Source organism: Drosophila obscura, unplaced genomic scaffold (genome assembly GCF_018151105.1).
Source record: "Drosophila obscura isolate BZ-5 IFL unplaced genomic scaffold, ASM1815110v1 contig_4, whole genome shotgun sequence".
Lineage (NCBI taxonomy): Eukaryota > Metazoa > Arthropoda > Insecta > Diptera > Drosophilidae > Drosophila > Drosophila obscura.
This window is the reverse complement of record NW_024542828.1, coordinates 5,160,162-5,174,533: the sequence shown is the minus strand read 5'-3', so window position 1 is coordinate 5,174,533 and position 14,372 is coordinate 5,160,162. Positions and strand designations below refer to the sequence as shown.

At 45.5% G+C, this 14,372-nt stretch overlaps 2 protein-coding genes across 2 annotated transcripts; one reads left to right on the top strand and one right to left on the bottom strand.

The window, feature by feature from the left end:
• The first annotated feature begins 4,724 nt into the window (after window positions 1-4,724).
• On the top strand, window positions 4,725-12,006 carry LOC111073057. Its single transcript, XM_022365188.2, has 4 exons — window positions 4,725-6,454; window positions 6,518-6,760; window positions 10,426-10,563; window positions 10,627-12,006. Exons 1-4 carry the CDS (start codon window positions 5,080-5,082, stop codon window positions 10,905-10,907), a joined length of 2,037 nt encoding a protein of 678 aa, XP_022220880.1. The 5' UTR covers window positions 4,725-5,079; the 3' UTR covers window positions 10,908-12,006.
• Window positions 6,834-13,432, bottom strand: LOC111073062 (protein NASP homolog). Its single transcript, XM_022365199.2, has 5 exons — window positions 13,273-13,432; window positions 8,624-8,993; window positions 7,890-8,551; window positions 7,544-7,824; window positions 6,834-7,482 (listed from the first exon to the last, which is right to left on the bottom strand). Exons 2-5 carry the CDS (start codon window positions 8,953-8,955, stop codon window positions 7,165-7,167), a joined length of 1,593 nt encoding a protein of 530 aa, XP_022220891.2. The 5' UTR covers window positions 8,956-8,993; window positions 13,273-13,432; the 3' UTR covers window positions 6,834-7,164.
• Window positions 13,433-14,372: the final 940 nt, after the last annotated feature.

Here is a 14,372-nt window from a genome sequence, read left to right as displayed (position 1 = left end):
TTTGAGTATGGCAGTTAGGGGTCTTGCTATTGCCGCGAAGTCTTTGACAAAGCTCCTATAGTAGCTTGCTAACCCGAGGAATGACCTGAGGCTGAACAGTGTTTTTGGTTCAGCGTATTCCTTTATCGCCCTCACCTTCTCTGGGTCTGTCTTGGCTCCGCCCCTGGTCACTATGAAGCCTAAGAATTCAACACTTTCTCTGAAGAACTTTGTCTTTTCCGGGGCCACCCTCATGTTAGCTTCGCACAGGCATTTCAGTACCGTGTCGATGTGTCTGACATGGTCTTTTTCGTTTTCGGAAAAAATTATTACGTCGTCTACATAGACATAACATGTTTTCCCAATCTGTTCGCGTAGAACGTCGTCGATTGCCCTTTGGAAAATGCTTCCCGCATTTTTAAGTCCGAAGGGCAAGCGACAGAATTCGTATTTTCCTCCGTTTATTGAAAACGAAGTTTTTTCCCGGTCTTTTTCCGCCATATATATTTGGTGGTACCCTGATTTCAGATCTAGGGTGGTAAAAAACCTTGCCTTTCCCAAATTTGCTAAAATCATGGGTATGCTAGGCATAGGGTATCGGTCGGCGATAGTTCGCTCGTTCAGTTTCCTGAAGTCGATTACCAGCCGTTTCTTCCTGTTGCCGTTGGAGTCGGTCTTTTTCTTGTCTACGACCCAAATCGGACTGTTATACGGTGACCTAGATGGCCTGATTATTCCGTCTTTCAGTAGTTCTTTGACTTCTTTGTTCACGAAGTCTGCTGCTCCCATGGGTAGGGATACAATTTAGAGTAGACTGGTTCATTACTCTCGGTTCGAATGGTGGCGATAACTGAGGTGTTAAAGGGAAGCGCCTCGCTAGAGGTCGAAAAAACTCTAATTCTCTTCAGTATCATTTTCTTAAATTCGGCTTTTACCGCATTTGGGACCGTTAGGTCGTCGACTTGGGTGAAATTTACACTGTCGCATTCGTGGAACTGAAGCTGTTCCGTTACGTTTCCGTATTTGATTGTTTTGTCGCGCAGGTTTAATGCCGCTCCCGCTCGCGTTAGTGAATCGGAACCTATAATGGCATCAAACGTATTTAGCGTGTTCAACAAAAAAAATGGGGCTTTTAGCCCGAAAATGCACATTATGCACTTATTTCTTACTTCACTGGAGCCATGTATTGAGCTCACTGTGAAGGGGGAGTCAGCAGCAGTTACGTTCTTTAGCTCCTTTATGGGCTTCACGTAATTTTTTGCCGCTCCGGTGTCGATTAGAATTTTTAGTGTTTTGCCCGCCAATTGTCGCTCGACGAACGGCAATTGGGAGCGCTGTCTAAAAAATTAAGCAAGTCGTTGCCGGTCGGGTCGTTTTCTTCGTCGATCTCGGCGACTGCGGCCTCGGCTGTATTCGAGTACTCTTGTTCTTCCTGGTTATAGGCCTGCTGCACTATGTTATTTACCCGTTGGCGTCTCTGCCCCGATTGACGCTGGGACGAATTCGGCCTTTTGTAATTGTTATTACTTTGAGGCTTTCCCCAGCTTGTGTCCTGCCTAAATTTGGATAATGAAGGGTCTACCTCCATAGGCTGCACTTTATTCTGGTCAATAATTTCGGTATCCCCGCGCTTTGGCCAGAGGTTGTCCTCTTGCGGCTTGCCTTGGCCTTGCTTAGGAATGAAGTGTGGATTTTTATCCTCACCTTTCCATTGCTTGCCTTGAAATTTATTGTTGCGTTTGTTGCCCTCGTAACCAATAGATTTGTCCTCTATCGCTTTTGCGTAGGATGCCGCGAATGCACTTCTTTCAATGCTATTTTCGGCTTCCCGCGCTATCGCTAGCGCGGACGGGAGGTCTTTGGGCTGTGCTGGCAGCACCAGTGATTTGAGCGGCCGTTTGAGCCCTGCAATAAATGCGTGGAGGGCGTCGTCCCTAACCTCCTTATTCAGGATGGTTGCCGTGTCCGCATTACGGGACATGACTATTTTGTTCGTGACGAGCGTGAGTTTCCTCTCGACTTCGTCATAGTATGCCATAAGGTCGGCGTCACCTTGTCGAACCATTTCCAGATTCTGACGTAGTACGCGTAGGGACGTTTTGTCCGCGTATGTGCAATCTAGCCTGGCCAGAATTGCATCAAAATTTAACACGGTATTGTGGGACGTGAGTAGCGCTCGCGCGGTACCGCAAATTTTGTTTTTCAAAATGGCCACAGCCTCGTAGTGTGCCTGGCTACCTACATAAATTTTAAAGACTTCGTATGCATCTACGGCAGATTGCCTCCACGACACATATTCCTCATGGTTTCCGCTAAAGGTCGGCACCGATTTCACAATGTCTAACTTAACTTCGCACTTTATGTTAGGGTCGATGGTCACTCTTTTAAAGGTTTCTACTTGAGGGGTTTCTATAGTTAGGGCATTCACTTGATTCCTCATTCTTTGGATTTCACTGCTGAAATCCTGTGTTAAACGCCGTTCTTGTTCGGCGAGGGCGTTGGCGATCGCGCCGTCTACCAATGCTTTTATCATTCCTGCATCCATTTCTGACCGATTTTGTTTCGGCTGTGGGGGGCGATACCCTAGGTCTAAGCTTTCGTCACTATCGGACTGTACTTTTTGTTCCCTATAACTCCAATTCATGGGCAATTACTGAGAAAAAATCAAACCACACAGCAAGATATCAAATGAACAAACTCGGGCGATCATTTATTTAACCACACAGATGCACTCATTCGGTTTCAAAACAAAAACTTATTGTATTGCGTGACGTTCACACTTGCACTGTCAGATATTTAAATTTATTATGTTTTTTTTCAAGCAGCGTTTTCACGCAGCAGCTTGAGTGGTTTTAATTAATCTTTTTAATTTTTTATTTTTCTTTCTCTCTTTTACTTTTTTCAAAATCTATTATCTTTTGCGAACAGTCACTTACATGGTTTTATCTTTTGGGGACGTGGATTCTCTTAGGATATTTCCAATCCCGTTGGGCGCCAATTATCTTTAATCTATGTTAGTCCTAGCTGCGGTCCGGTGCGTAGGCTCCGGCGGCAGCGATCGGCTTCCGGTGGCCCGCTCTGGTAGCGGGGGGGAGGTGGCTTGAATTGGTGTTGGTCCGAGCTGCGGCTCCGGCGGCAGCGATCGGATTCCCGTGTCCCGCTCTTGTAGCGGGGGGGCGGTGGTTGCCGTTTGGCAACTGGGTCTTCTTATGGAGATTACGTTGAGAGGGTGACTGCCCTCTATTTCGCTGGCCCTTAAGGCTCAACGATATAATCAAGTTAATAAATGTTTTACGACATGTGTCGGAGTAGAAGTGAACGAACCGTTCGTTTATTTGTAAAATCTTAAACTAAACTTAACTCCCAGATCCCCCGCTCGCGAACCATTCATGCAAGAATGGAATTCGCTGACCACAGCACATCCGCTAGAATCAGGCGACGGCCGTTGGCCAATGGAGTGAGGGACGGCCCACAACAGCGTCAGTGCTGTGTCAGCTTTCTGAACTGAGCGCTGCAAGATGTTATGTGTGGGGTGGCGCAAGATGATGAAGTTAAGGGGGTGCGATAACTTGTAATATGTGTTAACTTATATGCGGTGGAACCAGAGCAGCCCGCATAAACATCCGCATATGACTAGAGAGTTCCGTTACGGGGTCTGGTCTAATATTACACCTGGTGCACCTCCTAATGGGGGGCCGGGGCACACACACACACACACACACACACACACACACACAGAAAATTCAATTTGTTCGCGTCGAAAATGGGAGAAGAGTGGCTGCCAGGCTAGAGGAACCTCCAACCAGCAGCCAAAAGCCTGGCCAGCGGATATCCGCTGAGCTGGGAACTGGGGGCCAGCGGCCAGAGCCTCATGTAATATGCAACAGCCTTCATTCCGCTTCCCAGTCGTTGGACTCGGATCCGGGTCGCGCACAATTGAATTTTTGGGCAATTTTCGGGCATACTCAGCGCCAATTCAAATTTTTGTGCCGAGTATTCGGCTGGCCCATGGAGTTGGAAAACTCTAAAATTAGATTAGATAACTCGTAACGAATTTTAAATGCAATTTGTGGAATTTTTAGTGGTCCATTAGGCAGCGGCAGGATAATTGGTGCATGCAAATGGCAAATTTATTTATCTTTATTTTATAATCGTTATTTTTAGCATATGTTTTTTTTATTCCATGGAATTTTTGTTAGCACGGTAATTGCTTCTGCCTATCAATAACCTCTTAGCATTACTCGATCATTTATCGATTGCACGATAGCTGCTATTGCATATTAACTAATACTGTCATCTCTCTTTCTCTCTGTAGCTAAATCACTTAATGGGCACCCACCCACATATCTATCTCTCCCTCTCAGCTGTACACAGTCTATCGATGGCACGATCTGCATACTGTCTCATCTCTAACGCACTCACTTACTCTCTCTGTCTCTCTCTCTTTACGTAGTTGTAGAATTTCTAACGGCACCTACTAACTAGTATCGTATCTGTCTGTCGATTTGTCCTACTGCTAACTCTCTCTCCTTCAAAACTCATGTTGTACATTTGTTTTCTTCTACTTCTTTTCTTTTTTTTATAATATAGCTTTCAAGCTAAAAGTAGTAAAAGAAAGAGCAACAAAATCAAAATAACATAACTGTAAATTGGTACAAAATACTCGCAAAACAAACAAAAAGGCGTGTTGTGTTGCCGCAACAACAAACAAAACTACAAGCAAAAACTACAAGCAAAAACTACAACAAAAATAGTAAAAGAAAAAGATAGAAACAACAAACAACAACAACAAACATCTACTACAAGAACAAACGCCGCCAAGTAGATACAAAAATCATAGAAATTTCTTTTGTCGAGGCACCCGCGCAAAGTTCCATTTTGCATAGTAGACTTTTAGGCGCCGCACACTTTTAGACACGAAACAGACAGACAACCAAACCAACCATCCATCCGACAAACTCAGCAAACATTCCAAGCAAAAACCAAAAGCAAACCACCATCGCCACCAAAGCCACAGCCACAGGCACCATCGCCACCACCACGAACCACAATATGAGCCTCAATAAGATCAAGAAGCAAAACTCGAGCGACTTATGACTGATGCGCTCAAAGGGCCATGGCCATGCCACCGTCAATCTGGGCGCTGGCATTGGCAGCGGCAGTCGGTACAAGGTTACGTGTGTACCAGAAGTGAGCATCACATCGCCCACCAGTGGTGGCCTCCTCCATGAGGCACCGTTGCCGCTGCCGAGTCCCATCTCGATCGCACAACAGCCACAGCCACAACAACAACAACAACAGGCGGCACAGAGCAATGCGAAACACTTTGCGCTGCTACAACGCAGTCGCTCACAGCCACAGGCACAGTCGTCGTCGTCTAACAGCATTTTCTCCACGCCTGCAGGCAGCATAGGCCCTGCTGTTGTGGGCAGCGCCACTCTGGTCGAGGAGGAGGATTTCAGCTTGGCAGCGGCTAGTGGCAGCAGTGTTGCCGCGAAGAACGTGCTCCAGCGACAGCTGGCCACCACCACCATCGTTCCCCAGCAGCAGCAGCAGGAGGATCTGGATTTGGATTTGGACAGCGAACGAGAACGGGAACCGCTACAGAAGTTGCCGCTGACTTTGGAGGCGTCGTGTGAGCCACCCAACGAGCTAACACCTTTAGTGGAGGAGGAGCCGCCCAGCGCCAGTGCCGCCGCTGCCACAGCAGTAGCATCCACGAGCAATCGCTATAGCCGCAACGCAAAGACCACACGTTCCTGGCCGGTCATCTATCGCAATCCGCATCACTGCGACTACGAGGCTTTGTACATCCAGCAGCAGCAGCATCCCCAGGGATCGCAGAGCTTCAAGCAGAACTGCTACTCGAATCAGTTCAAGCAGTCGATCGTCTACTCGAGCAGCAATGAGGAGGATCTGCCCGGCGGCGAGCAGCAGTTAACGGAGCCGAGGCAAACCACCTGCTACTATTTTGCACCCAGTCGCCACAACAGCATTTATGAGCATCCCTCGTCCGTGGTCGGTGGCTCCTTGCAGTTCGACGCAGGTAATTCGGGCGCCAACGCAGCCACATCCGCCGTTGCGGCGGCGGCCGTCGAGAGTCTGAGGCGCAGCAACAGCATCCTGTTGAGGCAGAACAGCTGCGCCAAGGTAATCCAACGTCGCGGTAGCGGCGGCAGCAGTTCCCCCACATCCCTGGCCTCACACATGGACGGCCTGGGCATGGGCAGTGCGGCGGGTGGCAGTGCCTGCTGCTCCAGCTGCTGCATGGGTCCGCCGCCGGTGCTGTTTCTGTTTGTTACCCTCCTGATGACCACCAGTGCCACGGCCATGCTGTGTGCCGCCATCATGACGGATCACTGGGAGCATGTCACATGGGATCGGAATAGTCTGGATCGTTATACGAATCGTTCGGGTATGCATCTGGAGTGGCTGCTAGAGGATCAGGTGGCCATGCTCAAGCCGGATAAGAGATGTAGGTATCAATCCTATCTACATATATATCGTAATCCTAACAATTTTTTGGATATCCCTCCAGCCGATCATCGCTTTCGTCGCGACTCTGTATTCCTGGTGCCGATGCATGGTGGCATCTGGACTCTGTGCATCGATCTGCCCATTCAGCAGCTGCAGGAGCTGCGACGCAATCCGAAATTCCCACGTGGAGCCCCGCCATGTGTCAACTATCTGGCTGGCTCCATGGAGAATGCACGCGGGGAGGAGCAGCGCAACGATTGGCAGCACAGTGAGTCACAAGCCGTCACTCTGCAGCCGCATCTGAGTACGTATCTGGTGGTGGGTGATCCATCCTGAATCCATATCCAATCTCTCTCTCTCTATTCCTCTCCGTTTCCTTTTTGTTTAATACAAAACATTCGTTTATTTTTACGCACTTCTTACGCACTAAATTGTGATTGTAACCTTACAGAGACTTATAGAGAATTTTGGTAGAAAAAACAGCAAACAAAAAGCATAAATAGGAGCATAATAGGGGCGGGGCGGGGGCCGGGGCAGGGCAGCATAGATCCTGCATGGGGAGGACAGTGTTTGTGTTTTATAAAATGCAAGTGTGTGATAAAAGGTGTTTTTCCTTCATGCTTCGTGGAGTTGTGGGGTTTTAAGTAGCTGATGTATGGGGGTGGGGGGTGATTGAGTGTGTGCCACTGGAATGTGCAGCTGCTTTTCCTACAAGGCGGGACGCTTGGCTGGGGAGCACAGGGCCTCGGCCTCAGAGCCAGGCTCCTCGGGCTTCTTGCGCTTAATCAAATGCGTTATATCGGTGGGCTTGGCGGTGGAACTGCTGCTAATGGTCGACGAGGACGAGCTGGCAGCAACAGCAGCACCAGTAGCGCCAGAAGTAGCAGCAGCAGCACTGGACGACGATGATGGAGAGCTGGCTGCCGCTCCATTGGTGGATGAAGAGGCAGCAGCATCGTTGCTGCTACTGCCACTGCCCATTGGCTTGATGTAGCTATCCAAGGCAGCGCGCACCTCGGCGATGGTCTGCAAATTGGTTTTAAATTAATAATTATACGGTGGAAATATGTAATGAAGTTTCCCTTACCTGAGCCTGCATCTCTTCAATTTCCTGTATCTTGGCCAGAATCTCCTGCTTGGTCTCCTCCAAATCCAACATATTGTTTTTCTCGCGCTCGCTGAGCGGCTCCTCTTTGCCCTTGATCTCTGTTATTTCCTCCTCAATCAAGGCACTGGATAGACGCAGCGAGGCGGCGCCCTCCTTGTTCTGCTGTGCCATCAAGAATGTCAGCCCAATCTTGTAGTGCAGCTCGGCGAGTGCGCGACGATTCTTGGTTGGAAGATCGCTTAGAATTAAGAGCGCTTTCTCTGGAAAATGCAATGGAAATTCCACAGTTAGTAAACGAAGCATCTTTGGCTCAAGGATTGCTCACCGTAATCCTCACGTGCCGCCTCAAGTATACCATTCTCAAATTCAATGTTTGCCAATTCCGTTTGAACCTCTGCCAAATACGGGAGACCATTGAGGCCCTGGCGCAAAAAGATTTTGGCAGCTGCCTCTAAGATCTCCCAGGCCAGCTGCAGGCTGCCACTGACACCCTCTTCGGTCTCCTCCTCATCCTCTCCGCCAGCTACAGCTGCAGCTCCATTGCTGGGACTGATTGCAGCCTCACCATTCGAGGTGCTGGGACGCTCGTCATCGTTGACCGAGGCACCGCCATTGCTGCTGCTAACTTCTTCGACGCCAGTGGATGACTTCTTGGCATTCTTCTCATCTGATGGAGCATCCACAGTGGAATCGGCTTCATCGGAGGCCTCCTTGATGCTGTCCAACGCTTTGCCATTTGTGCTGCTGGCGCCATTGGCTTCCTTCTTGGATGGGGCAGCTTCCTTCTTCGCTTCGCCAGCTTCCTTGGCCTCTCCGGCCCCCTTCTTGGCCTCCCCAGCTTCTTTCTTGGACTCTGCAGCTTCATCTGCATCGTCCCCAGCTTCATCATCATCGTCCATATCCTCCTCATCGTCATCGGCTGCCTCATCGGGCACATCAATCACTTTGTTCTCATCCAGAGCCATGGCAATCAACGCCTTGGCATATCTACAGGGTAGGGACAAAATTTACAAGATTAATAAAGTTACAGCCGTTCTCCATCATCTGTCGTCCACTCACAGCAGCAGGGGCTGGCCCAATTCATCGGCCAGCTCTCCGTACACCTCCTCGTACAGCTGGCACACCTGGCTCAATTCATCGGCGGCCTCATCGTAGCTCTTGACCAGAAAATTACGCGATCCCTGACTAAAGAGCTCCTTGCCCTTGAGTATCTTTTCGGCGCGCTCCTGTTCTACTTTGCCGTTTCCCTCGGAGGCACCATCTGTGGCCACGGGCACAGCATTGTCGGGTGTGGTGTCCGCATCGACGGCGGCTACTTTCTTGATTGTTGTCGGTGATGTGGTGGCATCGGCAGCGGCCGTTGTGACAATTGCTTCAGCTTCAGCAGACATTATTTTTCTATATTGAATGCAGCAAAGAGTAGATAGATCTGGAATAGAGATAAGAGATACTGTGAGGGTTAGCTGGCTTTGTATTCTTTTGATTTATCCCACGAATATTGTCCTGATTTTGTAGTCCCTTCCTTTCGTTTCCTTAAACCCTAAACAACATTTGTAGGTTGTGTGTGCCCTAGACGTCACTTTCGATGTATGTAGAAGACCACCAGTAAATGTTTTTCCATTATATTTAAACATACAATTTTTAAATGGCATTCTCACTCTACTCCCACGCTTCCGCTTAAGCTTGCTTTTCTTGTACCATTCCACCATTTATTCTGGCTTAAAATGTTGGCTCCAAGCTGTCGCACATTTCACAAGTCATTACCACAAATCCCATTTCCCATAGAGCAGAGCAGAGAGAACAGATAAAAATGAAAACCAAAGACAGCTACAAATGCCCAGTGGTGGAGGAGGAGGAGGAGCATAACCGACAGTGTCCTGCGGCCTTGTAGCAGCACCATCTACTATATAAAGTAATTACCACAAAAGCTAACAGAGTTTGGCTCCGGTTTCCTATATTGTCAATATAGTCCATCCTCTGGCTCCGGCTCTCTATCTGGCGCTCTCCCTGCAGATGAAACATGTCCGTGTCGATAGTTGCATGCTTTGGGGCAGCAAACGGAGAGCCAGAGGTACAGCAAGTGGCAGAGCAGCAATAAGAGGGGCACTCGGTGGGTGGTGAACCAAATGGCAGTGCAGCAACTACCCTTGCGGGTAGAGGATTAGCAATTGGTTGGGGAAATATAGGTCACCAAGTGGTTTGGTTCATCTACCTTTTTGCGTCCCAACCCCCTACCCATTCTTGCGTTCTAAAAATCGCATTTGTCACTTTTCCCAGCCTTTATATGGTTACGTGGGAACTCAGTCACCACCACACATACATATGAGATTTAATTGCTGGTAGTGTCGGAAAACGAGTCGTCTATTGGGTAATTGGTTTTACAGGTGTTTGTGAAAGTGTGTGTGTGTGCCCCGCCTGTGCCCCCCGTGATGAGCGGAAATGGAAGAGGTATATTTTATTTATGGCCACAAACGAATTTAAGGGCTTTAGAAAATGATTTTAAACCACAAGAGGGAAACGATTTAGATATGAAAAAGAGTTGATGTGCACTTCTATGATTCCAGGCGTTCTCGTACGCTGCTCTGCTCTTTTAATTTCAGGTTTAGTAACAGTTAAGTTTAAAGCAGTACAACCCGTTTTGCTAATTTGATGAATTTCCCTGAACTTTCCAATCAATTGGATGAGGAAACAATTTTAGAGACACCAATCATCATCGCAGATCGCTGCTTTTGCTTTTGCCAATCCACCTTTTACTCATATATAATGTATAATCAATATAATCCACAGATTTAAGCAGTTGCTTAAAAAATCAAATCCCAGAAAATCCCAGAATTAATCTAATTGAAATCATCATCTTTTAGGAATGCAAAATCTCTCCATATCCTGCTCATTGGTGTGCCTCATTATTTTGGGCAGCGCCGCTTTGGTTGGAGCCTTTGGCGTCTGCCAGCGTCAGATAAGTGCAATCCTCATCACAGGTGTGATGTATCTCCTGGCAGGTGAGTTCTTGGAGATGCGCCTTATCCACTCAAACGTTGATAAATCTGATATCTGATTTTCAGCTCTCTTTGCACTCTTTACGCTGATGATCATCCACTTTAAGCGACAGCAGGGACGCCCCATGCTGGACAGCGACTATGATGGCACTGTGGATGGCATTGTGGCACGTCCCGGCGGAGTGGCTATCATGGCCAAGCCATTGCTAGGCGCACGCATATTCCTAACGTCCTGGAGCCTGGACTTGGGCTGGGGCGGCGTTGTACTGTGCGCCATCACCTCGGTACTGTGGATTTTGCTGTCAAAGATCATGCGGTACAACCCATTTTCGGCTTTAATGATTTAGCTAAACGCCCTGCCGCTCGGCGGCTATGGAGATGCCGGCAGCAGTTACGGCAGCTACGGCAGTACCAATAGCACCAGCAGCGGTGGTAGCTCCAGTTTCCTGCTGGCAGCTGTCACCTCGTCGCAGCGGCAAAAGGAGCATCGTGGGGACAAGGGTAAATACATTCTGTAGAATGTATTGTCTATGTCCTGTCCCCCCTGGCTTCAAACTATCTTATCTATCTTTGTTTCCGTCTTTTGGTGTAATTTATACTCAAACTTATTTGGAATCGTATTTCGATGAGTGCTCTTAATCCTTAATCTTATATTAATGTACCAAAAAAAAAAACACAAAAACTCAATTGCCTTGTTCTTATATACAACTTAAACTATAAATTACTCTTGTGGAACATTATTGTACTTTAACCAAAATGTAAATTCAATTTACACTCTCTCTCTTTACAAGCAAAACCCCTACCCCTTTTTTTGTATTCTACACGATTCTACACGACACCAGAACTAATACTACAACTAATTCTAATCTATAACTAACTTTAAATGCATATGTAAAATGTGAGACATTTATTTACACGACAACAACAACTAAATACAGAGGCTATTGCTTTAAAGTGCTTTCTAGTCAAAAGTTTCGCTTGCAATAGCGTTAATCAAACCGAAAGTAGAGAATATCTGTTCTGTGTGTGGCACTTGGAAAACTGCAATAATTTAGCAATAATCTTATGGAGAAACAATCCATGCGGAAGAGAGAAGCAACTAGTGCCGAACAAAGCTTGTAACTAAACTGCTTCTACATTACCCCCGCCTTTCCATCAGTTGGCAGGATTTCAAGAAAGTGTCACAACAAACAGAAGTCACGTCACACGAATTGTATAACTTTACGGCTACTTAGAGAGCTCCTACTGGAGTACGTACAGTTGAACACAAAAAGTAGGGACGCTTTTAAGCAACAAATGTATTGAGAACATCTAGTGCTTTAGAACAAATGGTTTACAAAACATATTGTATAAAAACAAAGCATCAAAAACCAAAACAAAAGCAGCTACAAGTATAAACATGGACAACAAACAACAAGTGTATTTTTATGCAAACGCTTTGCCTTAAAAAAAAATAAAATAAAAAAGAATATAAAAAGAAAATTATTTAAATACAAGAAAAATACTTTCTTTTAAAAAGTTTACAGGAAATGGTGTGTTTTTTTTGGAAGGGTTTTCCTAGAGAATGACTATGTTCCATAAATAGCAGATCGACAGATCATTTATGACATTTTATGTGGAATGTATTCACATTTTTGGTAAAAATTTTATTGCAAATTTCAGTTGTCAGGCGGCAGGTTCATTAACATTTGCAAAGAGCTGCTGTGGAAACAAATTGAACAAACATGCAAATGAACTCTCGCGAAAAATAAAAAAATAAATGTAAGAAATACCAGCAGGAGGGGTTGGTTCTGCAACCGAATTTTTGTATACCCTTAATATGATATAGGGATCTTAAGACCTTTTGAGGGCATATTTCTGAGAAAATACGTATAAAGAAGATGCTTCTTTTTTCAACACTGTGAACTGCCAGGAAGGGTATCAAAAACACGACACGCGAGATCAATAGCTAACTCGTGTGCAAATGCAGCTGCGAAGTCAGAGGAACAGGGAATCCAAAGCCAGGGGCGGCAAATTGAAAACAATGCGAAAAAAAAGCAAATGGAAAGAAAAGGAAAAACGACATGTGTGTGTTTTGTTTGCGCGCGCTCTCAAAACAATTACAAAATTCACACACAATTACAAAAAACAGCAACAATTTGAGATTACAAAACAACGCAAAAAAGTTCATTCACCTGTGTGTGCGCTGTGCCCGTGTGTGTGGCGTTTATGCGTTCGCTCGCGATCGCGATCAGTGATGCCCGCTACACTGATCGTGATGTGGCGTCTCAGAAACAGCACCAAAATTATCCAAAAGACAGACCCCCAAAATGATATTTTTATTTAAAATTACTTCCTAGTTGATTGAAAAATATAAAAACCCAACATCGCATAAACGTAAACCACTATCTGCACAACTGCCAGTATGTGTGTGTGTAATTGCCCGCCATTCGCCCGCGCCAACAAACGCACTAATACCGGCAAAGAAAGCAACGCAATTGCCCATTAAATTAAAGCAAATGCCGACAACACGTTTCACATATTTATAGCGAAACAGAAATTGCGACAATTAATTAATGTTTAGCACATACAACATATTACCAACAACAACAAAAGCCAAAGCCAGGCCAAAGCGAAATTCGCAAATTCGCGTGTCGCTGTGCCAGTATGTGTGTGCGAGTCAATGCGTGTGTGCATCGGCATTTAGCAACCGAATTAGGGGGAAAAACTTACCAATTCTTGGATTATTTCCACTTTATTTACGCGGAACGTATTCACTCAATTGATGGCCTTTGAAATTGTACACAGAAAACACTTTTAAAGTACGAAAAATACGAAAAAATTGCAACAAAATTGCGGATCGAGCACAGTGTGACCGCCGATGTATCGACAAAATATACCGTCTGACCCTCAAAAATATACCCAAATATACCTTCTCATTTCCATAATATACCGCAAATATATCAATTTTGATAAACGATTTAATCAGATAGATTAATCAATTTTCTACAATCTGGCTTATTTTTAGGACTTTCATTTATTGGGTTCTATATAAAATAAGGGTAAACAAAGAGGTTCAACAAAAATGTCCCTTTTTTACATGTTAACTACACACGAACTATATACCAGTCAATAGACTCATTTTTCGCGGCAGAATTAGCTCTCGATAGTTGGAACGGAGTGCCAACTTATTTTACATATCGATAAGCAGAGCCTGGCAACCCTATGACCGAACAACATGAGTGACGAGCAACAATGAGTCTGAAGCAGCATGAGTCTTCATTCCGTAAGATACATTTGATTTGTATGGGAAAAATTTCAGCAACATGGGGAAATGAAGTAGCAGCATTGTTGTGCAACTTTGGCACGGAATAAGCAACAATCTGCATACCTTGGGAAAATGGGTATTATGGACTTGAGAAATTCTTTGTAATTTCAGGCACCAATTAATGCAGAAACTACTCAGTTTTTGTTCTAAAGATATTAACAAAGTTGTGTAGCTCACGACTACTAATAATAGGTATCAGAACCGGGATAAATGTATTTATAACTCACAAACATGTGCATTAATATGTAAAAAACATGTCAATCTAGGATAAAATCATAAATAATGTTTCAATGGAGCTTGGAACAAAACATTTAACATCAATTAAAAGAAATAAGGTATAAAAAAGTAAATACGCATAAAATAAACTTGGTTGACCAGCAACACTGACGTCACATTTAGTCAACATTTACGTTTCATGCTTTGGCCGTTTTTGTTTGAACCCTAATATGTAAGCAATCCAATGAAAAAGAGTTCTAAAAACTAACCAATCCTGAACAAAATTGAT

Excerpts from the sequence above, each read along its gene's own strand:
- LOC111073057 (XM_022365188.2), top strand. The coding sequence starts at position 5,080 with ATGCGCTCAAAGGGCCATGGCCATGCCACCGTCAATCTGGGCGCTGGC. Across the intron at positions 6,455-6,517 it reads GCTCAAGCCGGATAAGAGAT|CCGATCATCGCTTTCGTCGC; the intron begins GTAGGTATCAAT and ends ATATCCCTCCAG. Across the intron at positions 6,761-10,425 it reads CACTCTGCAGCCGCATCTGA|GAATGCAAAATCTCTCCATA; the intron begins GTACGTATCTGG and ends ATCATCTTTTAG.
- LOC111073062 (XM_022365199.2), bottom strand. The coding sequence starts at position 8,955 with ATGTCTGCTGAAGCTGAAGCAATTGTCACAACGGCCGCTGCCGATGCC. Across the intron at positions 8,552-8,623 it reads TTGGGCCAGCCCCTGCTGCT|ATATGCCAAGGCGTTGATTG; the intron begins GTGAGTGGACGA and ends CCTACCCTGTAG. Across the intron at positions 7,483-7,543 it reads TTGAAGAGATGCAGGCTCAG|ACCATCGCCGAGGTGCGCGC; the intron begins GTAAGGGAAACT and ends ACCAATTTGCAG.